This window comes from Balaenoptera borealis (genome assembly GCF_965194805.1).
Source record: "Balaenoptera borealis genome assembly, chromosome: 19".
NCBI classification, from domain to species: Eukaryota; Metazoa; Chordata; class Mammalia; order Artiodactyla; family Balaenopteridae; genus Balaenoptera; species Balaenoptera borealis.
Window position 1 is genome coordinate 28,483,794 of NC_138878.1, and position 26,938 is coordinate 28,510,731.

At 46.2% G+C, this 26,938-nt stretch overlaps 1 protein-coding gene across 1 annotated transcript in view; it reads right to left on the reverse strand.

The window, feature by feature from the left end:
* Positions 1–97: 97 nt before the first annotated feature.
* The window catches only part of LOC309616452 (uncharacterized protein), a gene marked incomplete at its 5' end in the record, with an annotated part of 67,102 nt that continues 40,261 nt past the window's right edge, over positions 98–26,938 (reverse strand). The window contains one exon of the mRNA XM_082367027.1: positions 98–334. Within this exon, the coding sequence (XP_082223153.1) occupies positions 311–334 (24 nt within the window). The 3' untranslated portion in view covers positions 98–310. The remainder of the gene's footprint in view (positions 335–26,938) is intronic.

The window sequence follows — 26,938 nt, forward strand, 5'->3', positions numbered from 1 at the left end:
CCGCCCCTCTCCGCCCCATTCCCCCTCTCGCCCTCCTCTTCTTTTCTCCTTTCTTTTCCTTTCTCCGCCTCTTTTCCCCTCAGCCAGAGCTTTGGGCCTCTGCGAGAACCATCAGTGTGGCGACCTTCCAACCTTTACTCCCCAATCCGGGCGCAAAACCTATGGAACCTCTGTTGGGAAACATCTGGCGCGACCACTCTAGACACTTGACGTCCTGAGGCTGGAGAGCAGCGGTTCTTGGAGGGACACGCGGAGGGGGGCCGGACGGCCTGCACTCCCAGGGGCGTAGGTCAGAGATGGGGAGGAAGGGTCAGGAACAGATGATCAGCTGCACCTATAGATCGTCAGAGAAAGAGATTTTAGATGATTAGAGATGGAGACAGAGAGATGAGAGAGACTGGCAGAAATGGAAAGAGATACAGAGATGGAAACAAAGTGAAGGCCCCTCCTTCCTCCCCTCCCTCCTCCCTCCCCCTCCCCTCCCTCCCTCCCTTCCTTCCTTCCTTCCTTTCTTCCTTCCTTTCTTCCTTCCTTCCTTCCTTCTCCTTCCCCTCCTTTTCTTTCTTCTATGACTATTTAAGCATTTACTTGGCCTCAGGCATAATGCTAGGTGCTAGATAAACACTTGGAAACCCAGCAGTCCTGGTCTCTGTCCCTGAGGAATGTCCCCTTCCTCCCTCAGGAAGGAGAATTCATTAGGTGCTAAGCTGTGATGGGGAACTCCAGCAGGTGTGGGAACACCTGCCCTCAGTCCCTAAACTAGTATAGGTGGTCAGGGAAGGCTCCCTGGAAGAAGGGACTTCTGGGCTGACACCTGAAGAGCTACAAGACATGAGAGTATTGGGGTGGGGGGAGGGATGTGGAAGGCACAGTCTAAGGAACAACATTTACAAAGGTCCAGAGATGAAGGACAGCAAGATGCACTGGAGAAGGACGTTCCCTCTATCTGAAAACTGGGGGTGAGGGGGGAGGGTGAGGAGATGGGACTGGGGGTGGGCAGGGACCAATTTGAGGAGCAAAGTCATGGGCTGAAAGGGTCAGCAACAATCTGCCTGTGAGGGCCTTGGAAGTCAGGGTGATGAATCTGGTCTGTATCATAAGAACCAGAAAAGCTTCTGCAGCTTGGGTGTCAGTGGGTTTCAGAGAAGTACAGGCTTGCCTGGCAGGCATGTGCTGCTGGCTGGCCAGAAGTCAACCTGAAAGGCACCCCTTGGGAAGGACTTCGCTCCACAGGCGGAGCCCAGCCCATCATCCTGACCCAGGGAGAAGCCTTGGCTATTTGGGGGAGGGTGAGTCTGAGGTCAGTGCGAGAGGGGGTTGCCTCCTGGCTAGGCCCCATTTGGCTCAGGTCCACGTCCTCTGGATAACCAGAGAGCCAAGTTGGAGAGCAGAGAGCTAGGAGTGAAAATGGAAAAAGTTGTCTCACTGAAGCAGGGCTTACAAACTCGTGGCCTGTGGGCTGAATCCCGCCTGAACAGCACTTTGAAACTTGGGACACTTCATCTAAATATCTGACTTTCTGGTTTTCTTTCAGAAATTCCCACAAATCTGGCAATACTGGGTGCCAATGTCCACATGGCAACAATTAGCTGAGGCTAAACAGCAGCTGCCTCCTTTAGATGAGGCATGTACTTTGGTTTGCCACAGTCCCCACCATTCTCTATTGCCTTGCATGTGACTCAGCTCAGTTTTGCTCATTTACATCACTTGTCCCATTTGAGGTTTAACATTTTCCCGAAAACCTTTGTAAGACATTGGGCACTTCTGGCACAGGGCAGCTTTGACTGTGCCTCTTCACAATCTGTGTAGTTTTGGCATTCCAAAGGCATTGGTGCCCAGTGTAGGTGCTTGGTGCCCATTTAGAGATGGTGACAGCTGCAGAAGCAGGTGTCCATTATACCCAGCAGAGCAGTGGCAGTGCCCAGTAGTGACTAAGGCCCAGGGGACCAGGAGAGCATAGACAGTATCTAGTGGAAATGAACTTGTCGGTGAGTGCATGCGATACACTCCAGGACCCCTGTGTATCCCTTTAGCTCTCTCTGCCTTGGCAACCTGCCATGGTCACCCTGGGAGCCATGGTAACCCCGGGAGCCCCATGGTGATGTGGCAGAACCGCAAAATGAAAGCAACCAGTCCCACTGTAGACTTGGTAAGTGGAAAAAAAACTTTGACATAATACTATAAACCACTGAGATCTGGGGATACAGTTGGTATTGCAGCATCTTTCAGCCAATACTAATACAGGTAAAAATTGTGGGCCCCCCCAAAAGGTATGTTCTACTCCTAACCGCCAGTACCTGTAAATGTGCCCTCATTTGGAAATAGAGTCTTTGCAGATATCACCAAGTTAAGATGAGGTCCTACTGGATTAGGGTGGGCCCTAATCCAATGACTGGTGTCCTTATAAGAGAAGGAATTTGCACACAGAGACACACATGTGACCATGGAGGCAGAGTCTGAAGTGACACAGCTGCAAGACAAGGAATCCCAAGGACTGACAGGAGCCCCAGAAGTTGGGAGAGACGAGGAAGCATTTTTCTCTAGAGCCTTTGGAGAGAGCATGGGTCTGACAACACCTTGATTTTGGACTTCTAGCCTCCAGAATTATGATAGAATAAATTTCTGACGTTTTAAACCACCCAGTTTGTGCTACTTGGTTACAGCAGCCCTAGGAAATTAATACAGGCTTCAATTAAGTGACACCAGGATATGGCATCAGTTCCTGCCATGCATTCATTTATTCATTCATTCAGGAAAACTTTAATGAACACTGTTCCAGGTGCTGGGGTACAGCAACATCAAGATAAAATTTGTATTGATGAAGAGGGAAAACAAGGATGGGAGATACCAAACATGAGAAGACTGGGCCCTGGGGGAGGTAGTGGCCATCTGTTGTTTATTGCTTCCCAAGATCCTATCCTCCTCCTTTTGGTAGCGGCCCCTTAATTTTCCTTTGAGGAAACCTCCTCTAACCAATTCTTGGTCTATGAGGGTCAGTGGATGTGACGTACCTCCTGGATCATGGGTCCATGTGACCCAGGCCTGGCTAAAAAGCAAATCCAATATCACTGGCTAGACGATGGTCCAGAAGGAGGCTTATGAGTCCATTGGAGCCCATGGAAAGTAATTCTGGGACATTCACTGGAGGTATTTGGGATGTAGCCTACACTTTCAGCTATAAATGGTGTGATGCAATGGTGGAGGAGCCCTTAAGGACAGAGGCTTCCTAAGATTGAAACTACACCAAAGAGAACAGAAATGGTGATGCTGAGCTCCTGCTGGCATCGGCTGAACTCCTGGATCCAGCCCTGCCTGCAGCCAAAGTATCCTGAGCTTTTTAGTTTGTGAGTCAATATAGCCTCTCCTCCTAACTTTGTATGTGGTTTGTTTGTTTTTTGCTTAAGTCTGTTTGAGTTGAGTTTCTGTTGCTTGCAACCTGAGATTCCTGACTGATACAGTGAAAGACTTAGCTGAGAAATCAGCACCAGTCAGACCCTCTGCCTGAGGTCACAGCCCTCCCTCACTTTGTCTCTGTCTCTGGTCCCAGGGACATCTGAGAAGCAGTCCTGGGGGCACAGGAGTGTGCCAACACACTCCATCCTAGAGGAGCATAGCAGGACCTTCTCTGGGGCCAGGGAACCCCAGGTACCTTTCGGTTTCCTGCTGGGACCCCAACCCTAGGCCCAGGCCTATAGATTCCAAGACATGTCCTCTCCGTACAGTCAGGAGCCCAGGAGGGAGCAGATGGCACTCTTGGAGGAGGCTAATTCCAGGAGTGCTTAGTGAGGAAGGGATTAAATACAAAGTGTGTGGGTGGAAGGTAGGGGGGACTAATGGGCCAGAAGCAGAACCGTGATCATCTGGCCCAGAAGGTTGACCGGAGGGCGCAGTTATGGGAGAGCAGGTGCCTTTAACGAAACGACAGCCCGAGAGACCTCCTGCCGCGGGATCCAGGAATAAACACCCTCCTTTGTGGGGCTCCCCAGCGCAGGAGGAGCTGGCCCCAGCAGTCCGAGGGGGAGGGAGGTGGAGCGCCACCTGGAGGAGCAAATGGAAATTGACCAGCACGCCCGCCGTCTCCTCCCTCCTGCACTTTTCATCTGCAGCTATGCTGGCTTTCTCTCTGTTCCTGAAAGATGGCAACCTTCTTGTGACAGCCATAGATCTTCTTTCAAGAAAGAACATGCTGTTCAGTGGCAAAGAGTCCAGTGAGCTGACTGCCTACAGTTGTAGGAATCAGCCTGAGCTTTTGAGCCTACACCATGCTCGTTTGGCCAAAGCCCCAGACGATGACTGAGCACATAGGGTACCAGGGCTCCAGAGCTCCCCTCTGGGGCCACTTGATCTTTTTGGAGGAGCTGTCTTGGAGGCTGAGACTCTCTGCCCCATCCTGCTTCCCACTCTTTTTCTTTCTCTGGCCTTATCCTCCAAAACTCCTTGAACTCCTGACCCCATCCCAGAATGTACTTCCTGGAGGACCCAATTGACATGCCTGTCCTCTTGGCCTGCAAATCTTCTCATCTGCTAGGTCTCAGCTCAGATGCTGCCTTCCCAGGGAAGCCTGCCTTGACTGACCATCCACAGAAAGGATCCACCCCCTGTGTTTTTTCCTTCCAAGCAGCTACAACTGTCTTGAAACAATCTTGTTAACTTTAATTTCTTGTTTGATTATTGACTCCTGTACTAGAATGTCAGCTGTGGCCCTAGTACCTGGAACAGGGTTTGCATATAGAAGGTGTTGAATGAATACTTGTCAAATAAATGGTTGAATACGTTAATGAATCGCCCCTAGATGTGCGGAGATGGAAGGGCAGGCCCAGTAAGCAGAGGTGGGAATGGTGTGGTGGTCCCCAAGTAGAAAGAAAGGCCAGCGGCTCCTTCTGCAGATGGGCTGCGCCATCCGGTGGCCACTCTTGATGAAGCAGCCTCAGGGCTCGGAGCCTGCTGGGTTAGACCGTTATCTAGGCTTGTGGCTCTATCTAGTGGCATTAATGAGCAATCACACTCTATCAGCTTCAACCTCAGAAATCACCCAAGGAGGTTCGTTAAACATTCCAGGACTCCACTTTAGAACTAATGAGCCAGATTTTGGGGGCGTGATTCTGAACTCAAGGAAAGTTTAACTTTGAGAAGCAGGGCTGTAAAGGGACTTCTACCAATGTATTTGTACCTGCTCCCCACCTGTTCGGTAATAAAATCATCAACCCACTTCATATATGAGATTCTCATTTTCGCATTTAAAGGGGAGGAAACCGAGGTCCACAAAGCGGCAGTCACTCACCCATGACCACACAGCGAGCCAGCAGACATCTCCCCTCCCAGTTCTAGGGCATGTGGGTGAGCAGGAAGGAAGCATGGCTGCCATCAGGAGACCTGGCATCTGTTACCTGCTGTTTGCAAATAAATGAAGGGCTCTGCCAAGGTGAGCTGGATCACTGTGGCAGGATCTCCCTGCCTCCGGTCTTAGGATGCTGCAGTTTGTTTGTCTGTCTGTTGGAGTATTACTATAACTATCTTGCTCGCCTGTTCTTCATCCTGGTTGGCATGAGGGTGGGATGGGGCATTGATCTGTCAGGGATAAGGACACAGAAGGTCTAGAATAGTAACAACTTGCATTATGATAATGTCAGGCTCTGCCCTAAGCACCTTCTATGTATTAGTTCATCTGATCCTACAAACACGCCCCTGAGAATATATTATGATGATTATCCCTTACACAGAGAGTTATCCCTTTGCACAGAGGAAACTGAGGTACAGTTAGTGAGCACTGCCCCAGGCAATCTGCTCTGGGCCCATGCTTTTAGCCAGGGGCCATCCTGTGCCCCAGAGCAGGCAAGGTTTGGCTTCTGCATTTTTGAGGACATCAGCATCTTCTCTCTGATCATCCTTGGCCAAGCAACCTTCTCTGTCTGGGTCTCTTTGTCCTTATTTGTTTATTTCCCTGGTAAATGTTTATTAAAGCCTTGCACTGGGCACTGGATATACAGCAGTGATTAACTACAGTCATTGTTCTCAGGGTGCTTACATTCTGGTGGCGGGGGGAACAGACAATACAAAGCAGACAAATTAATATACTAATAAACAAGGTAATGTTCGATGGTTGGAAAACCTGTGAAGATGGGATTGTAACAGGGAAGAGCAAAATCTGACTCCATGTTGGCTCTGTTTCTTTTACTTTAACCTTTGCTTTTCGTTGCTTTTGTTATTATAATCACTAAAAGGATGCTGTCTATAGCTGTAAACATATATGATGGCCTGCCACAGGGATCCCTGCCCACCTGTGAATGGCCGCAGAAAAGAAGAAATTAACACATCCCCTCCCTGATGTGGGCCAAGCGAGGAGATATCTTGCAAGATTAATGGCCATTTTACTTTACTTCCTCTCCTCCTCCCCCTCTCTGTTCTATAAGAGAAAATGGCATCCAGACCCCCGATAAGATGGTTTTTGTGGACACTAGGACTCGGTCTGTCAGCTTTCCAAATAAAGTCATTATTCCTTGTCTCAACACCTTGTCTCCTGATTTATTGGCCTGTCGTGTGGTGAGCAGAGCGAGCTTGGACTCCGTAACAGGATCAAGATGATCTGATGGGGAAAACTTGAGAATGGGTGGGCAGGAAGGGCCTTTCAGAGAAGCTGATGTGAGATCTGAGTCCCAAAGGAAGAAAAGGAACCAGACATGTGCAGAACCAGGGGCAGAATGTTCAAGGCAGAGAAGATGACAGGTGCAAAGGCCCTGTGGTGGGAGCAGAGTGAAGGACACACGAGACATTCATGGGTTTGGTCTGCAAACATCTGCCCCCCCCCCCTTTTTGGGGATACTTCTCTCCTTCCACTGAGGACAATGTTGCTGGGGAACTTCTCTCTTGCTGGGAAGACAGACTGGGGTACCTGCCTTCCCTCTTCAGAAGTCACATGGGTCCTTGGTGCCTTCTTGGGCCAGGCCCTTCCTCTGGGTACCCTTCCTCTGTTACAAGCAGGGGTGGGCTTGTGATCTGGGCTCAGCCAATGGGACACTCAGGGAATCTTGAATGACATACATATAAACAGAACACTGGGAGCCCAGGCATGCCAACTGTGGGGTCCCACGGACCTGGTGTTCCCATCTTGGTGCCTGCTCTGGTTGTCTAGCTTTTGCCACCACCCCTATTATTATTCCAATAAATGCCCACTTGTTTTAAGTTAGTCAACATTAATTTCTGTTGCTTGCACCCAAATAACCCTAACGAAGCAGTGTAGGAATAAAGGGAGATGAAGTTGGGGACAGATCGTGCTGTTTGGCCAAGCTAAGGAGTTGGATTGTGTTCTAATGACTATGGGGATCCTGTGGATTCTTCTGACACTGCCGTTCTGAGATCTCTTGATTATGTGTAGGTGGCTTCTTACCTTCAGGGATGACCTTTCTTCTAACAGCCCTCATCCAGAATTTCTCCCTTCCCCACCCAAGCCAGGTCCCTACCCCTCTCTATCATTAGCAAGCAGCTGCCCTCAGGCAGAGAGCAGAAAGCCAATGGCTTTGAGCTTGAGATGATTTATCTGTTTCCTGTGCCCCCCACCCCCTACCGCCAAAGGTCCCTCCATGGCTCAGATAAATGCCTCTAAGACTTTATCCCCTGCCACATTCCAGTGAAAGCAAAGTCAAGTGAGAAGGAAGGAGAAATGGACAATCAGAACATCCTACATATTATAGGATCCAGGGAGGGGGCTCAGGAGGGGGCCAGGGAGCCCGAGGTTGAGCTGAGGCCCCAAAGTGCCTCCTGCCCTTGAATTCCAAAGCAGCAGGAACCAATCACTGTATCAAACAGCCAGCTGGTGACCCCAATCCTTCTGCCCCAGCAGTAAGCTCTGGCTATTGTTTTTCTAAGAATCCAGTCAATCCCCTTTCCTGTAAGTACCACCCCATCCTTCCCCCTCGGGTCAGCGAAACCCTTCAAAGAGGAAAACCCACAGCTCGGCTTTTGTCTGCTGCCCTCCCAGCTGTAGCCCAGAGACCTGAAAACTGCCATCGCAGGCTGGAGTCCCAACTGTGATGCCTAAGTCAGTCTCCAACTCTGGAACTTTCCCCATGTCCCATCTCCACTCTCATCAAACTCAACTGGTCCTTGGCCTCCCACTTCGGTGACCAGCACTGAGGGGTTGACAGGGAGGTCCCTGCCGACTCCTTCACCTGGTGGAGGCTCATTGTCACGGAATCCAGGAGAGACTTAGGGGCGGAATTGCAAGCAGGCGGCTAGGAGGGATTTCAGGAAGGCCTGGAAAATGGCTGGGGGTTTCCAAAGTGCACGTGTGGGCAGTGCCCCAGGCTCCTGAGGGAATATTCATTTTTCAGGCACATCCAGCTGTGCAGAGTAGAGGTGAGGGAGGCCAGCCTCCTTTCTGAGCCTCTAGGTTCCCCTTAATTCTGATTCCCAGAGGACCCCACTCCACACCTCCCTGCCCTTGGAGGAGACTGCGGTCTACTGGGGGTGGCTGCCAGGTGTCGAGAGACCCCCAGGACAAGGCACAAGCTGATGAGGGGGGACTCCCAGGGCGTCAAGGGGCTTGGTCAGGAGAGGGGGTCAGGGAGGTCTTCCCAGAGGAGGCATTGAAGGCCGAGGAGGAAAAGAATTCATAGCTGGAGACAATGGTCGGGAAAGCCTGGGCTGGTTCAAGTTCTGATGGATGTCATGTTTCATCTTGAACCAGGGGCACTGGCTGGGGGTTGAGTGGGGCTTACATCCAGCTAAGACAAGCCCCTGACCTCCTGTGTCTGCCCATGCCTGCTGGAGGAGGCTGTTTCTAATTCCCATGGCAGCAAAGCCAGGGTGGCAGAGCAGGATCCAGCTCGAGAGCCCACCCCAAGCCCTGTGACCACTGTCCCCTGAGCCACAAACGCAGGGCCTGGAGGGAGCAGGCTGTCTGGAGGCTGGGGGACCTGTGCAGCCTGCCTGAGGGCTTGGTGTGTCCACAGAATGTGCAAACCATGTTGGAACTAAAATGGGAGTGACTTCAGATTAAAATGCTGGGGGCTTCAAGCTCCTGGGTGTCACAGCCTCAGACATACGGAGCTGGGGGTCTAGGGTGAGGAAGAGATGGCTGGATTAGGGTCTGCTGAGTGCAGTTACTACAGGTGGGGAGCTGGGTGGAGGCTGTGGGAGCTGCTTGAACAGGGAGCAGGAGGGCCTGGTGGTCATGCACTAGTGGGGGATCCTGAGACCACGGTGGACTCCACTGTTGGCACAGCCTCCTGTGGGAAGGACAGAGCAGGTGGCAGTGTGTGAGATGTTCTTAGGTCTTCCCTCCTCTGCCCCATCCAGCAACTTAGAACTGAACACTTTTTGATGCTTGCTGAACAAGAAATGCTGAGTATTGAGTCTCTGATCCTTCCATTTTGGGGAGTGGGGTAGGGGGAGACATCAGCACAGAGTTCTTAAAAATACAAATTAGTTACTGTATCAGTTAGCTATGGCTGCCTAACAAATAGCTCCAAAACCTAGTGGCTTGAAACAACAAACATTGATCATTTTACATTAGTCTACAGGTTGGGGGGTGGTTCTGCTGTTCTGGGCTGGGCTTTCTCTTTTTCCAGACGAGCTGGTGGCTCACTGGAGCTGGTCTGGTCTAGGTGGGCCAGGATGGGATGACATGGTTCCACTGCACGTGGTCTCCATCCTCCGCAAGCTGGCCCAGGCTAGTCCTCAAGGCCACTTGAGCTCAGACGCAGAACAGACACACGTTCCTTTCTGTCACATTCAATGGGGCATAGCAGGTTCAGTGGGTGGGAAATAGGCTCCAACACATGACGGGAGGTGCTGGGGACTCACCCTGTGACGGGCCTGCATAAGGAAAGAGATGGGGCTTGTTTGCAATCAATCTACCGAGTTGCTGCTACTTCTAGCTTCTCTTAAGAACTCGGAGATCTGGTTCTCCCTGTCCACCAGGCCGACTGGGTGCCGAGTAGCGGTCACCCCTTTAGATAGAGTGTGCTTTCTCAGGCTTATACAACCTCTCCAGGCCTGCATCGCTCATATCCATTACCCTCCTGGCCCCTGCAGACAAGTGATTGGTGACCTCTTCCCCCAATACCACCAACTCATGCTCCTTAACCATCTATGGCTCCCCATTGTCTACAGAAGAAAGTCTAAGCTCCTTAGCTGGGCATTAAAAGCTCTTCCCTGTTTCTATTCCAAGCCTACCTCCTGCCTCTAACCCCTCTCTCCTGTTCTTGTTTATACCCTAAGCCCTCATCATGCAAGCGTTTGCAAACACAAGACATTTTATTTGTACACCTCAGAATCTGTCTCCTCCAGAGGCTGTTCCTTCTGCTGGGAATGCTTTTCCACTGCCTGGAGTAACCTACTTGTCCTCCAGGGCCTGGCTCAACGTCATGGCTACAAAGTGTTGCTTGATCCTTTTGGGCTTCCCCGATGTCCCCTCCCCATCCCCATCTACATGATTAATTCCTCCTTCCCTTTCTGTGTCTTGGGGACTGCTATAAACACAGCCCTCCCACCCCGCTTAATGCCACTGGGACATGCACACTGCCCCCCACTTTCTCTCCAGTGAGCCTGTGAGTGCCACGTGGGAGAGAAATGGGGGGCCTGGGGTGACAATATAAACATGGGAGCTAGACAGATCTGTGGTCAGGTCCTGGCTCCATCACTCAGGAACTCAGTTACCTGGGCAGGTTGCTTGGTGATCTCTCCAAGCCTCAGTTTCCCCATCTGTAAGACATGCTTACAATTTTGCGACCTCGGGGGTTGTTCTGAGAGTTTTTATTGCGAAAACACACAGAATGTACTTAGTACGGTGCCTGGAACATAGTAGACGCCCCCAAAAATGTTTGTTGCAGAAACAAATGTAGCCCAGTTCCAGGTTCTTTGAAGCTCCTGCACCTCCCACCCCACCCTCCTTACCAACATCCACGAGACTGTCTCCATTTCTTCCCTGACAACAATATTTCTGTTCTTTGATCCACATCAACTTCTTAATCACTTTGCAAGGATGGGAATGAGGGAAGTAAAACATGCCCGCAAAGTCCTTGAAATTATTGCCATTCAGGGATCAGAAGACGAAGATTAGTTGCCTGTCTCTGTCTCACAAACAAATTAACCAAGTGGCAGCTTTTGGTGCCAAATATGATTCTTGTCGAAAGGATTAGACGTAGTAAATCCAGCTACAATATACTGTGGTCGTGTGTGCGCGTGTGGGGTTTTTTTAAAAGCAAATCTGCAATAATCGTACATTTACAACTAATAAATTGGGTCCTTTAATTCCTCTGCAATAAGCCTTTGAAATATAATCTGTCATTTCAGACTTACAGAACACGACTTTTCATAATTATAATTCTCCAGCACACATGACTACTTATAATTAAATTCACTTTTAAGAAATCCAAAGCTTTTTTTGTGTGTGTGGATTATCTGTTTGTCTGATGTCATAATGGTAAAATGAATGTATAATCTGTTGAATAAATTTGGTTAGTTCTTATATAAAAAACACATTCTGCTATCGATCAAAAGCTGGAAAGATAAGATGGTGAACAAAGTATACACTATTTCTCAGCAACAGGCTCAAACAAAGGCAGAACAAACCCAAGCATGTCTTCTCATCCCTGCCTCCTTTTAGGGCTGCTAACCCCATAAAAGAAGAACGTTTGAAAGAGTTGAGAAAACCCAAATGTTAAATTATGGCCAAATGATCTGCAGGAGACCCATAAATTTTGAAAGGCAGTTGAATAAAAGCCCTAGAAAACAGACCTGAAATGGCCCCAAAACAGCGAATACGTGCCAGAAACATACAGACCCACAAAAGGAAGGATAAGCACACAGGAAAAGATAAGCAGATAAAGGAAATGGGAACCTTGAGCTCAGAGAAACAGACACAGAGTGAGTATGCATTTGTGATCTAAAGATACCATCTTGAGCTTTTAATAAAGGATAGCCTAGAAGCTATGTTGCAGTTTTGCAACTCTTGACATAAATGACTTAATGTTTCATTCTTCAGCCAAAGGCCAAGTCTGGATGCACTTGTGGAAGTGTGTGTTCCCTCCTCGTGCCTCCAGAGACGTAAACACTGCCTCAGAGATGGGATTTCAAGAATGACAGGACAGTTTTCCCCATCAGTGGAAATGTCCTCCCAGGTTGATACCTCTGCCTGAGGTCCAGGAGATCGCTGCCAAGGTAACAATTTTTCCTGAGAGATGCTACTTGAATGAGAGTCAAATATTTAGCATGAACCTGGGTACCTTTTGAGAGGAAGGGCTCCCTGGGAGAAGAGCCCACCCAGAGTGCCTTGCGGTCCCGTGGAGCCTTAGATCAGCCCGTATCTTCAGGCCCTGTCTCAGGCGTCTCTTCCCTCCTTCTGGGGAGGCATTTATGGAGACATTTCTTGTGGCTATGGTCCAGGGGCGGGGCACAGGGAGGAAGTTGTGGCAGATTCAGGCAGGTGAGCCTATTAAGACCAGCTTAATGGGTGAACCTATTAAGACTGAGGTGACGTCAGCACAAAGGTCAGCACAAAGGTTAGCATTGGCCTTGGGCCTGAAATGAGGTTAAGGACCAGACCAGAAGACTTCCCTGGTAGCACAGTGGTTAAGAATCTGCCTGCCAGTGCCGGGGACACGGGTTTGAGCCCTGGTTGGGGAGGATCCCACATGCTGCGGAGCAACTAGGCCCGTGCGCCACAACTACTGAGCCTGCGCTCTAGAGCCCGCGAGCCACAACTACTGAAGCCCGTGCACCTAGAGCCCGTGCTCCGCAACAAGAGAAGCTACAATGAGAAGCCGGTGCACCACAATGAAGAGTAGCCCCCGCTAGCCACAACTAGAGAAAGCCCGCACACAGCAACAAAAGACCCAACGCAACCAATAAATAAATAAATAAATAAAATAAATTTATTAAAAAAAGAAAGAAAGAAAGAAACAGACCAGAAATGGTCACAGGTGACAGCTTCAAGTATCAAAGAAGATTCTCCAGCTTGTGCTATGGGAAAGAAGAAGCCTAAAGAAGGGAAGGCATGAGCCCAAGGTCACATGCAGCTTAGGAGCCAGGATAGGCCTCAAGAACTTGACTTTTGGGACTTCCCTTGTGGTCCAGTGGTTAAGATCCCCTGCTTCCAATGCAGGGGGCGTGGGTCCAATCTCTGGTTGGGGAACTAAGATTCCACATGCTAACTTTTGATCCTTGGTCTGTGCTTAAAACACACACACACACACACACACACACACACACACACACACACACACACACTATTATTTAAAAACTGTATCTGGCTGCCTCCCTCTGTCAAGTCAAGATAAGACCAGAATGGGGCTGGAGATAAGATTGGGCTTGGGGGTAGACTTATTTCTGTTTCTATCACATTCCCTTATACCTGGGAGCATTACTGAATATTCACTGATGGATGGATGGATGCACAGATGGATGGATAGATGAATAGATAAATGAATAAATGGTTGGATGGATAAATGGATGGATGGACAGATGGATGGATAGATGGATGGATATTGAAATTAACGAAGGGACAAAACTGAGACCTAATAGTTGCCTCCTAGGACTGAAGGCCAAAGTTCATCCACACAAATGCTTTATTTTGGTCATAGAGGTGACCCACACAAGGGCTTTAAATATTTAAAAATGTTAAATATTTAAATAATAAGTAGCCACTACAAAACCAGGAGATTTCACATTAAAAAAATACAGACTTCTGGATTTTCTTGAAAAAAAATCAGAAGATGTGGTGACACCCAGCTTGCATCCCACATATAAACAATCCTGAAGCTGAGGAGCAGCTGCCCCTCTCAAGGGGAGACTGATTTTGAGTTCACCACAAGCCCCACCACTCCCTACTACCCTGCGTCTTCCCCACATCCTCAGTTATGTCCCTTGTCTAGCCCCATAGGTATCTGCATTTTCATCTTCTGAGTTAAAAACATCCCTGTGTCACTCCTGTTTCCCTTGGTTCACCAATGCTGCCCCAGTCACTCTGAGGCTGTGTTTTCTCACTTTCCTTCCCCCTGCTCTTCCACCCCGCCCCTCCTTCTGCAGTTCTGGGCTACGTACCCAGGTGATGTTAATCCCTGCCTTCTAACTCAGGCAACTCAAGATACAGGGAAGCCTCAAGCAGGCACCTGCAGCCCACCTCCCTCCAGTCTCCCAAGGGGATGGTAAAGGGTCTGGACAAGGGCTCCCCCATGGCAGAGAAAAAGGGTGGGTCGAGTGTCTGCCCTGAGTGGACAAGCAAGCAGGCTTGAGGGAAGGAACAGCCAACCATCCAAAAGTGAAAAGGGAATGATGCCTGAAAAAGTCCCCAATGCACCTTTGTATTTCATTGACATTTTAATTAAGACTGGAGCACTCTTTGGGGAGCTCTGCTCTGAAGTTGAAATCACTTTAACATGCTGCCCTAGTATAAAGCTGGAGATGAATGGAAGCCTGAGGTTCTCATATGTTTCATGGTATTTAGCAATTCCTTTTCACAATGCATTATGATGTTAAGACGGTATATGAGTTTCTATTGGCTAAGTGCGTCCATATTAAATTATAATTTTGCTCAGTGGATTTTGCTCTAAGAAGATTAAAGGGCACCCAGGCCTTCTCTGGTGGAAAGGAGGTCCTAGGTTCACCTCAAGCTCAAGGCAGGCCCCAGGAATTAAAATTGTTGCTGTAAAGGATGAGGTGGACTCTGGTGTGTGTGTGTGTGTGTGTAGGGGGAGGGAGGCAGTGGTGTGATCATGACTGTAGAATCACAACCTTAACAGCATGTTCCTGAAGCTGCCCTCACATGAGAACCTCCTGAACCCTCATGTTACAAATTTTTGTTTATAAAACTATGCACTTTTATGTCTCATTTTGGTATCCAAGTTTTTTTCTCTTGGTGGCTGAAGCCTGAACACAATCAGAGGTTCATGATAGGAAGTATTCGCACCAGGCATCAGTGTGATGCAACTCTCTGATGGGTATATGTTTACAGCCCTTGTTCTGTACCAACATCGTTTTATTTTTATCACTTAAATTTGGTGCAAATGACCCCCGCAAACATGGTGAGTGATATTATCAGTCTGAAATAATGATCTAGCCTCCAAACAATAAAATAACTGAAGAAAGCTGAAATAGAAGCTGCTACCAAGGTTTGAGAATTTCAAATAAGTGGGGAAAAGATGGTTTCTTTAATAAGTGTCTTTGGAATAACTGGATCCTCATCTGGAAAAAAATAGAAAGTGGATCCCTACCTCACAACTTACACCAAAATAAAGTTCAGATGAATCAATGTTTTTATGCATTCAATAAAACCTAAAAGAATTGGGAGAAGATAGGGGGAAACTTTAAAATGATCTCAGAATGGGTAGGAGTTTTCAAAATATGACTGAAACACCAGAATCCATAAAAGAAAATATTGATCAATTTGCCTACAAAGAAATATTTTTTAAGGTTGCATGACAACAATGACAGTAGCAACAATAAAAACATGAAAAAGCAATTTAAACGTGGGAAACTATTTGTAATTTGTATCATACAAAGTTGGATTTACTGAATATATAGTTTCTATAAATCAATAAAAGTCAAACAAGTGAACAGATAAATGTTCTAAGACTATGAATAGGCAAGAAAAATGAGATACTGTTTTTCATTGATTAGATTGGCAAATATGACAAAGTTTGTTAACATATTGTTTTGGGGGGATTCTGGAGAAATAAGTGGTCTCATGATATATGCTTTCCTTTCTCTGGATGGACTCATGAGAAACTAAAGTCATTGTCTCTAAGGGGAAAAACTGGGTGGCTGGGTGATGACTGTAAGAGAGACTTTTATTACCTTTAATACCTAATTTTTTTTTAGTGTATGCATGTATTACCCACTATTGTAGATCTTGATCTTGATCCAGATCTGCATCTACATTTACCTCTATATCTACATACTGCTAGCTGATTTTTTTTCTGTTGTTAGTTTCTGCTTTATATCAAAGTGAATCAGCTATACATATACATATACCCCCATACCTCCTCCCTCTTGTGTCTCCCTCCCACCCTCCCTATCCCACCCCTCTAGGTGGTCACAAAGCACCGAGCTGATCTCCCTGTGCTATGTGGCTGCTTCTCACTAGCTATCTATTTTACATTTGGTAGTGTATATATGCCCATGCCACTCTCTCACTTCGTCCCAGCTTACCCTTCGCATTCCCTGTGTCCTCAGGTCCATTCTCTACGTCTGTGTCTTTATTCCTGTCCTGCTCCTAGGTTCTTCAGAATGTTTTTTTTTTCTGCTAGCTGATTTTCCATGAATCGTTGCTAATATAGGTTCTAGCTCAAGAACAAATATTTTAGAACCAATTATACCTTAACAAGTACTGTTCTCCCTTCTCCTTCCTCCTCTGCCCTTCAAACCCCTCACAACCTCAGGCCTAACAGATAGTAGGAACTCAGTAAATGTAGAATGAATGAATGAACATGATTCCACCTGAAGACGGACCAGGAGGAACACCTTCCTTTCCACTTTTTTCAAGGGTAGGAACTGAACACTCATTCTCCCCAGTTTCAGAAAGAGGAAAAATTGGGTAGAATCAAATGACAGGCCACCTGGGCCAAAGGATGGCAGGAAGAAATGGTCAGGTCTAGCTGTACCACTTTGGACAAGTTACTTAAACTCTTTGAGTCTCTGTTCCCTGGTCAGTTAAATGATTATAATAATAACAACCTCCTAGGAGATCAGTAAATGTGAACTGAATTGAATAGAGTTTTTATTAGCAAAGAGAAGAAAAACTTCTGGTCACAACTGAGACAAATAAGCGTGGGGGACAGGATAAATGGCCGATGTGGTGGCCCTTGGGTGGGAGATGAAAAAAAAGAGAGTAGAAAGATTGGAGGGAGGTAGGGAGGGCAGCTGATTTGATACATGGCTTAAAGATTTGTGGCCCAGGGAGCTTTTGATACTTTTATGTAAAGTTGACTCAAGACAGGGGTCATGTAAGGCCTACGAGGGTTTGTGACTTTGGTGGCTTTTAGATCCATCTGTTTATTTATATCGCTAGATATCTGTATTTCTAATAGTATGAGTACGTGTGGGTGTGCTGCAAGCATATACATGTTTCGTAGAAAAACTTCTGAACTGGGACTCAAATTCTGTCCCAATTCCACTACTTAGTAGCTGGAAAACCTTACATAAATGTTTCTTTAGGGGGAAGGAGCTGTTTTTTCCATTCATAAACGGACATGATTTTCCCTCCTCGTTTTACTCCTTGAGTTTTTTTTTTTTTATTGAAGTATCGTTGATTTACAATATTGTGTTAGTTTCAAGTGTACAGCAAAGTGATTCATATATATATATGTATATACGTATATATATATATATACGTATATATATATATATACATATATATATATTCTTTTTCAGATTCTTTTCCATTATAGGTTATTATAAGACATTGAATATAGTTCCCTGTGCTATACAGTAAGTCCTTGTTGTTTATGGTTTTTTATTTTTTAAGAATCTAATGAGGTGATGGAGGAGAAAGTGGTCTGCACATTGGAAAGAGTTATGCATATGAGTAATTATTAGGGCTTTCATGCCTTTGGCTGAATTCAGGCTTTGGGTCCCATTCAAAATGTCAACTCCCTGGTCCTTCTGCTTTGTTGTTCATACTTCCTCTGTGCTTCATCCTTTGTGCCTCAGGGTAAATGAAGAAGTTTGGCCAAGGAGAATGTGGGCAAGAATAAATAATAGTAGGAGAAATAATAATAATAACAGTAACAACAATGATATTATTATTAGTGACATATATTCCTTGCTAACTCTGTGCTGGTCTCAGCAGAGGCCTGTCTTGAGGTGTGAGAGGTACAAGAGAAGAAAAGATAAATTGTGGGTCCTTCAGAACAAACATGCTGATGGAGAGCTCTGACCCCCATTCATGGTGTGTGCATGTGTGTGTGTGTGTGTGTGTGTTAGATTGTGGGCTGTCCTCACCTCTTGCCCCTTCAACACAGCCTGAGGGTGAGGAAACCTGGGAAGTGGGGAAAGGGCTTTGGAGCAGGCTCCGTTGAGCAGCCTGGGGTGGTTGGAGCCCTGGGGATTCAGTCCCACCCACCACCTATTCTGGAAGCCTAGTGGTGTCATAAAGGGACCCAGAACTGTGAGACATCTGGGTCAGTGTCTTGGCTTTCCCAGTGCCTGACTGTGCGATCTTGGCCAGATCTTGCCTCCTCACTTAGTTTTACCATTCCCTCTGCTGAAATGAGGTGGTTTAGCTAGATCACCATCGTAGCTGACTGAGTCTGTCCTCAGTTCCAGGTGGATATGTAACCTTGACCACTGTGATTGACTCCGGAATGGGCAAGTGACCCCATCAGAGCCATAGAGGTGCTCAATGGCTTTTTTGGTGACTTCTGGGCAAAAGCAAAAGCTGTTTCCCAGGGGTCCCAACCCCAGGAACACATAAGGCTGGAGCTCTGGCAGCCATTTTGCTACCATGAGGGGAGCATCTGTTTGAGTATGAAACCAACACAATCAAAAGTGAAGCAGAGAGATAGGACAACCTAAGTCCTACAGACATAGTCAGAACACCTGGATCCATTTGATCCTGACCAGACACCTCTGTACTTTTATGTTACATGAGCTAGGAAACTTGATTTTTAGTGCTATTATTTGCTTAAGCCTATTTGACTTGGGTTTTCGTCACTTAGAGCTGAGCGTCTTGACTTACTCAATGATCATTATGGGTCTTTCAGTTCAGGAATCCCAAAGTGTTATGGCTTCTAGGAGCCTTCCTATAATGAGCAGGGCTGGCTGAAGGAAACTGGGTCGCAGGCCTCAGCCATGGCTGTCCCACTTCACCAGAAGACACAATGGGGGGTCATTTGCATTCCTGCCTCTGCCAGCATGGTGGGGACTGCCTGCCCTGGGTGCCCCTTGGGGAGAGGAAGTGGTGAGGCATCCTAGGATGCAGGGATATTCATGAGTTTGACTGTGACATGCTGCCCTAGGCTCCACTTGGGAGGGTCAGGTAGTAAGTGGTAGTAGCACCATGTAATCTTTTTAAATCTGAAAATTTCTGAATACTGAAATACATCTGGCCCCAGCAGTTTCAGATAAGGGTTTGTGGTCTTCTAGTGACCTCTACTCAAAACCAGGAAGTATTTTTAAGGTTAACTTAATCTATGTCCTGCAAACAGATTGTACCTTTTTCTTCCCCCCTGTGCTATACAGTAGGCCCTCACCAGCCATCTACTTCACACATAGTAGTGTACATACATCAATGCCAATCTCCCAAGCCATCTGCCCTGCCCACTTGGTGTCCATACGTTTGTTCTCTATGTCTGTGTCTCTATTTCTGCTTTGCAAATAGGTTCATCTGTACCATTTTTCTAAATTCCACATATATGCGTTAATATACGATATTTGTTTTTCTCTTTCTGACTTACTTCACTCTGTATGACAGAGTTTCAGTTTAGGAAGGTGAAAAATTTGGGAGATGGATGATGGTGAGAGTTGCACAACGATATGAATGTATTAGTGCCACTGAACTGCACAGTTAAATATGGTTAAAATAATATGTTTATATTATGTGACTTTTACCACGATAAAAAAGCATTAAAAAAACCCCAGGAAGACTTTCACATAAAACTCAATAGTTCCAGCTTCCTCGAAGGGGTGGCAAGAAGGAATTCCTGGCAGTCCAGTGGTTAGGACTCCACACTTTCACTGCCGAGGGCCCAGGTTCGATCCCTGGTTGGGGAACTAAGATCCTGCAAGCAGTGCAGTACGGCCAAAAAAAAAAAAAAGAAGTGGTGGAAGGAGGGCCAGCCTTTCCCCACAGTGCCGTTGGCATGCACCCCTGGGGTGACAACTGTTGAACTCTGAGAGGCCCCTTCCCCCTTGGAAGGGGCCTACCCTCTGCATTCTAGCCTGGTCCCCACTGCTGTGCACTCATAGCCCAAGATCAGCCAAGGTTAGAGAAGATTCGGACAATCCTCTTTCAAGGGGTGGTGGTGGGGTGGTGGTAGGGACCGCGGCAGCCCGCAGTTTCCTAATGTCATTCCTGGGTACCTCTGTGTCCCTCAGGCCCACTGTTTGTCATCCCTGTGAAGCTGTGGAATGCTAAGAGCAGAGCTGGACAGTCTCTTCCACTCTCCAGCATCAGCTCATATCACTGTCACAACAGCCCTGGGCGAGCGTTATTCTGTCCACTTTCAGGTGAAGAGACAGAGGGTCCAACATACTCTGTGTCTTGCCCAAGGCCACGCCCTTAGGAAGCGCCGGGGCTGGACCCGAGAGCTTCCCTTGACCATCATCTATGGGTCAGTCTGGAGAAGTGACTGGAGCAGGGGACCCCCTGACCTGGTCCAGGTTTGAAAGGAGGGAGAGGAAGAGAGTCAGTGTCAGGAAAGCCCAAAATTAGAGTAAATGGAGGATGTGAACGTGAGGAGCTTTCCGGTTGTTTGGTTCAATGCTCTTGTTTTTTCCATGGAAGAAATGGGGGAGGTGGTGGCTTAAAGGAGACACAGCAGGCTGGGAATAGAGGAAAGGGTCATCGTAGTCGTAGTAGGGACCTTAACTCTGGACTTTGCCATTTAATATCCCCCTCCCCCTGCAACCTCTTTAACTTGCTTAGCTAGAGGGAGGGGAACTCTGGTCTGTCCATCTGTCCAACCATGCATGCCTGGGGGTCTTTGTTCTTTCGCCCCCTCCTCCAGAGCATGCCCATGGGTGATCTTTCCATGACACTTTCCCTCTTTGGACTTTGAGAAGTAAAAACTGAGCCCCCGCTGTTGTGCAGTCACTCTTGAGCCTGGAGGAGTGTTAAAATTCAGCTGGAGAGGTGCCTAGTGAGATAGAAGCATAGATTAAAAAAAAAAAAAAAAAAAGGGATTTCAGGCAAGAGGAAAAAATAAAAGAAAGAGGCAAGACTTAAAATGTCCTGTGAAATGGGTAGCATAGGCCGGCCCCTCAGCACAAACGCCCACGGGAAATGACTCCTTTGGAAAGCGGTGAGTTTTGTGTGAGCACAGATGCATTTTGTTTTCCTAGGAGGAATCGATGATTAAATTATCAGAAACCAAGCTCAAAACCAGGCTGCTTGCATATTCCCCCATACCTCCCCAGTGTCTCCTGCTTATGAGGTGCCAGCTTTATCTCGGAAGCTTTAGTTTAAATGCCCAACACATCTTATTAATGAAAGTAATAAGCTGTTGTTTATATATGTCATAATGGGGAATATGACTATTTAATATAAATCTGACATTTAAATTCCACTTAGTTCTGAGATGTGGACCATATCAAGGCGTAACTCTTTACCCTGGAGTAAAAACTCCCTGGGTCTGCATTTTCCAGCATTGAAGTTTTCAAAGTAATCAGGTTCCTTTTTTTTTTTTTTTTCCAGAGGAACCAAATTGTGAAGACATCTGTTCTGTTATTAATTTCACATAAATCTTAAGCTCCTCAAGGCCAGAAATGAGGCTTCATTCACGTCGAATTAATGAAACATGATTGTAAGTCCCTTGCATGGAAATGCTGTCACACAATTCTGAGCTGCTTAGAGCACAGAGTAATCTCAGAAACTGCCAGGGGACAGCCACGTGAAATCCGCCCTCCCCTCCCCCCAGCCACCCGAAGACAATATCTGAAAATATCACAACACTAACCATATCCTGAAAGATTAATAGAGAGATGAAAATTTCTGGGAAATGAATCAGACTTTCTCGGTAAAGGATACACATATCCTGGGCAAAAGCAGATTGCACAGTGTAAGAGCTCTTCAGATACAGTTTAATAACTGTGCCCCGGGAGGCCCTATGTACACCCGAAAGGAGGGGGGTTCCTGAGATGCCCTGCAAAGATGTCTTTGGAGAGGATGTTGGAGATATGGGTCAAATCTAGGTGGCATAGATTTGAGATGGGAAACCTGGGCTGGCCGAAGCGTGATACATGTGTTGGGTGTGAGAATGTGTGTGTGTATGTGTGTTTATGTGTGAATGAACATGTGTGTGAGTGCGTGTATGAAATCAAGTTTGTGTGTGAAAATGTGTGCGCTGTTTATATGAGTGTGCATGAGAATATGTGTGTAGGTGCCTGTGTGCAGGAATGTGGGTGAGTTTGTGTGATAGCACGCATGATCTTGTGTGTGTGTGTGCATGTGTTTGGTGTACGTGTGAGGGTGTGTGTATACAGAATGTGTCTGTATGAGTTGGTGTGTGTGTTGGATGTGTGAGCATAAGTGGAGCATATGTCCGGAGAGCACCGGTGTGTGTAGGTGTGTGAGTTTACACGAGTGTGTGAGTGAGTACATAGGAAACCTCTCTGGATGGACATGAATTTGTCAGTGGGAGATGCATCTCAAATAGCTCAGCACAATCTTGTACCCGGCTGAGCTATTCTTGAAAGAAACTTGCTTCTGAAACTTGCTTCTGGGCTTTTGCATGTGTGGGGCATGATTTTTTTTGTCAAATAACTGAGATTTGCCAGCAGAAAGAGTGTCTGGAGGGAGACAGGGAAGGGAGGGGGGCCTGAGATTTCTTAATCAAACTTCCAAGTGTTATTTTTGGTCTTCCGCTGAGCTGGGACCCCAAAAAAGAATCTGCATATGATATTTACATCTCAAATCTTCAGAGCCTCATTAGCTTTGATATTTATTTATTTATTTATTTGCAGAAAGGAATTTAAATCAAACAGAGAGGCACAAAAGCAAAACCTTTGAATACAGGGCAAAATTAATTAAAACAGGCAGCCAATGGGTAGAGTGGAATATAACAGAATTCAGAGAAAGGACAATGAAAGTAATTAGACTCTGATGGGAAAAATACCTCATTTAGAATCTCCTTTCTACCACCTCCCCCCACCCCACAGCGATGTTTTAGTGATCATCTACTGGTAATGAATAAATCACCAATATTGATATTGGAAGAAAAGTTCAGAATTTGAAACCCTGTTTTTCCAGAAGTTTCCTTCTTCATTTCCCTAAGACTCTGGTCTTCCAAACTAAGCCAGTCAAATTATTGGAGGTTGTGTTTATTATGTTTTGGAGAAAGCAGTCTAGTCTGTACCAGCAACCGTCCATCCCCAAAATAGCATGTAGGTGGACTGAATTTAACTGACAGCAGAGAAAGCCACATTCAAACACAAGGGATGTTGAACTCCAACAGTTAGCATTAACCCAAGTGGTGGAACCAACTTGTGTATATGAACAGATACAGTCCCAGCCACATTTTGCCCCTGGATGTTTTGAGGTTTTGTTTTACCATCCATGCTCTGTAGATCTGTGAAAAACATTTCCATCCATCCAGTTGAAAAACCCTTGACCAACAATACAAGAAAGACTTTTAGCTTTGTTTAGCATAATACTACATCAAGGGGTCTGGCTTTCTTGTCGGAGTTCTTTTGAATGAAATAATCAGTTAGTCTTTATGCATTTTGTCCTTCTGTATTATGCAATAGCACAAATGTACAACTGTCATAGTGGGACAATTCAATGCATAGCCAGGCTGTCACAAAGTTTTAAAGTTGGCCACATGTGTCTTTGGCAAGTCCTAGGTCCTCTTTCAGCTTCATTTAGAATCTCCTTTCTACCACACCCCTCCCCCCAAGCCCAGCACTTAAGTCTCTCAGGTTGACCCTGGGTCATTTCCAGCTTCAAGAGAGTGGACTTTGAGAAATACCATGATAAGCCTTAGTTCAATTTTAAAAGATGGTGAAAATGCTAATGGGGAAATTTTAGGCTTTGTGGCCGTTGGATGAAAGAGATGTTTTTGAACAAAAAAATCGTTCCAACGATTCCTCAAAACAATTATTCTCCAATGCATAGAGATAGGCTTGTTTTGATAAGTCAGTAAATTAAACCAGATCTCAGTTTTCCTCTGTGTAAAGTGGAAGGAGTTGAATTGGAACTAGAATGATCTATAAGATTTCTCAAAGCAGGTATGATTAGTGATTCTGGCACACACACATACACATATACATGTATGTGTGTATATACACATATAAATACATATACATATAAATTACATATATATAAAAATTACATATATATATATATATATATATACACACACACAGAGAGAGAGAGAATAACTTTTCTATGTACAAAGAAAATCAAGGGTCTCACTTATAAGTGGTATACGGATTCATTCATTCATTTATTCATTCATGTGTGTCTGTCCCCAGTGGGCCAGGTCCTGTATCCCACAGTTCTTCTACATCATTTCATTTAATCCTACAACAACCTTTTGAGCTGGGTTTTCCTAATGGGAGTGATAGTCAATCTATTTAACTATCAATACACTACAATAGGGGCCAAACAGAAAGGACACGGAGCAAAGCCCTTGTCTGTGTCAGCTGTTCATTGCAAGATGAGAAGAGGTGTGGCTTTGGAGGAGGTAGTGGGAGCCAGGGTGGCTGGTAAGATGGAGGGGGGCTTGGGAGGCTAATTAACAACTGACCTGGGAAGGGCTTTCTGTTTTAAACAACCAGGACGAGCTGGACCACTCACCATATCTGCATATGGTTGAACATCAGCCCTGATTTTCAGTCTCCAAATTCTGCATTGGACAGAGATGAAGCTCTGGGAGGCCAAGTAACCTTCTCAAGGACAACCCACTAGGCAGTGACAGGCCTGAGTTGGAAGCCACTTTAAGTCTTTAAGACTCCAAAGTTCACATTCTTAACCATCGTGTTGACTGCAGGGATGTCTGTAAGCTGACCTCAGTAAGTGCCAGGGTGGCCCAGAGTTTCTTTCCCAAGATCCCAAGGAGGTGTTCCGGAATCCAGTTTGAGTCAGTGTAGAGCTGCCAGATTTAGCAAATAAAAATACAGGACACTCAGTGAAATCCGAATTTCAGAGAAACAGCCCTAATGTTTTTGCATATTTTAGCATATTGCACGGTACAGAGTTATACTAAAAAATTATTCATTATTTATCTGAAATGCAAATTTAACTGGACATCTTGTATTTTATCTGGCAAATCTAACTGGGGGGTGAGGGAACAGTCACAGGGATGCCAAGACATTTCAGGGCAGAAATATTTTCTTTTCTAGGAGCTCCCTTCTCAGAAGCTGTTAGGTCTCAGGGCAGTAGGAAATCCTTCTAACCTCACTCCTTGTACCTTCTTGATTCTGAAGTCAAAATGCCAGGGCAGAGGTCATGTAAGCTAAGACACTGCCTCTTCCGGTCCTCCCTCCACACAAGAAGGCAGAACCCACGGCACAGTGGCTTGACTTTGAAGCCAGGGAACATTGTCCACGAGGCGTGTCCTCCTTTCCGAAGCACATGGAAACTATTGCCTTCCAGAAGGTCTTCATGGTTAGTCTGCTGCAAGCCTCATGGTTTTTCAGCTGCAGTTATAATTTCTGTAGCACCCCCTGCCCCAGCTCAGATGGTATTTATTAGAACACATTGCTTTTGAAAAGAAAACTGCATCTTAATTAAAGGTTGGCAATCCAAAGCCTGTTTGCAGATGAGAAAAATTAAACAACTACTATGAAGGGGGCAGCGCATCTCCTCTGTCGGTTAAAACCCCAGTCCACATGCTGAGGCTCTCCTGCGTTTCAGGCCATCCCCTCATCTTCATCGGATGCTGTATGTACAGCAAATAGAAATGAACCACAGGGCTAAAGGGAGGAGCTTTCAGAGCAAAAACGGGCTTGTCTTCTCTGGTGATCATTCCCCTTCAGGGGCTGCAGCCCAAACACAATGCCTGGGGTGGGAGTGGGGTTAGGGAAGGTTGTTTGGTGTCCAGAAATCAGCCCCATTGTGCACCCCAGTGCATCGGAAACTGAACCACTGGTGTGGTTAGTGGGCCGGTTTCTGGGGCTAGGTGGAGGCTGGAAGGATCTGGCCTTTGCCTCACTTCTGAACCAAGACGGACATACGCTGGTGGAGAATAAAAATGCCCCTTCTCTGGGGTGGAGGGCTTCTTAACTTGGGTCCCATGGAACAGAAGCCCCTTAAAGGATCCATGGGGCAGAATTCAGGGAGTCTGTGAACTTAGATGGGAAAAATTTATACACACACGCACACATACACACACATACACTATTTTTTTCTAATTCCTAACTGAAAGTTAGCATTTCCTCCAATTTTGAATGTAGGTAACAAACCATAACCATATTGGCACTACATGTGGCTTCTGTCATCAACAGAAATCACAGATATTTAATGTCACATTTATAGTTGCTCTAGGATATCTTAAAATAGACTCATTATATCTTGAAATTATAATAACTATTAGATCCACCTCTATGTCTTGTTATTTAAAGGTTAATAGAATCACATGAATTCCTATATCTTTTAAAATTATTGGAATAACTGTCATTTAATATGTTTTTTCTTTGTAATCCTATTTTTAAATTTTATGCCTGTAAAAACATGATCTGTAACAAACCTTGAAGATGTTAAGTGAAATAAGCCTGTCACAAAAGGACAAATACTATGTGATTCTACTTATTTGAGGTACCCAGAGGAGTCGAATCACACTCAAAAAAAGACATTGTTCTGTAAAGGGGTTCATGGGCCTCACTGGATGGGTCCATGGTACAAACCAGGCTAAGACACTCTGATTCTGGGGGAACTGCCCTTCTTCATACCTGTATATCTTCCCAAGCCTGCTCTACCTGGACGAATCTTCCTCCCTCCTCAGGGCTCAGCTCAAATGTCACTGGCCTGTGGCTCTTGTTCTGTCGTCAAGGCTCACCTGGGGATAAATTCTTCATATCCCTCCAAGCATCCCTCTAACATCCTAGCTGGACCCTGCTGCCTACCAAGAGCCTGAGGCTTTGCTCTCTGCTTTAGTTAGGGGTTATTAGGCAAGTATCAGAGAAGTGTTCAAGCCATGTTAGTACCAAACTGAGACTCCTCCTTGGTGCAATGAGGAAACTTGCTTTATGAGTCGATATCACTTAATGCTTTGTCCACATACCATCCACATACATCTCAAGGTAACTTCCCACATTTTGTGAGACATGACATAATCTTAGTGAA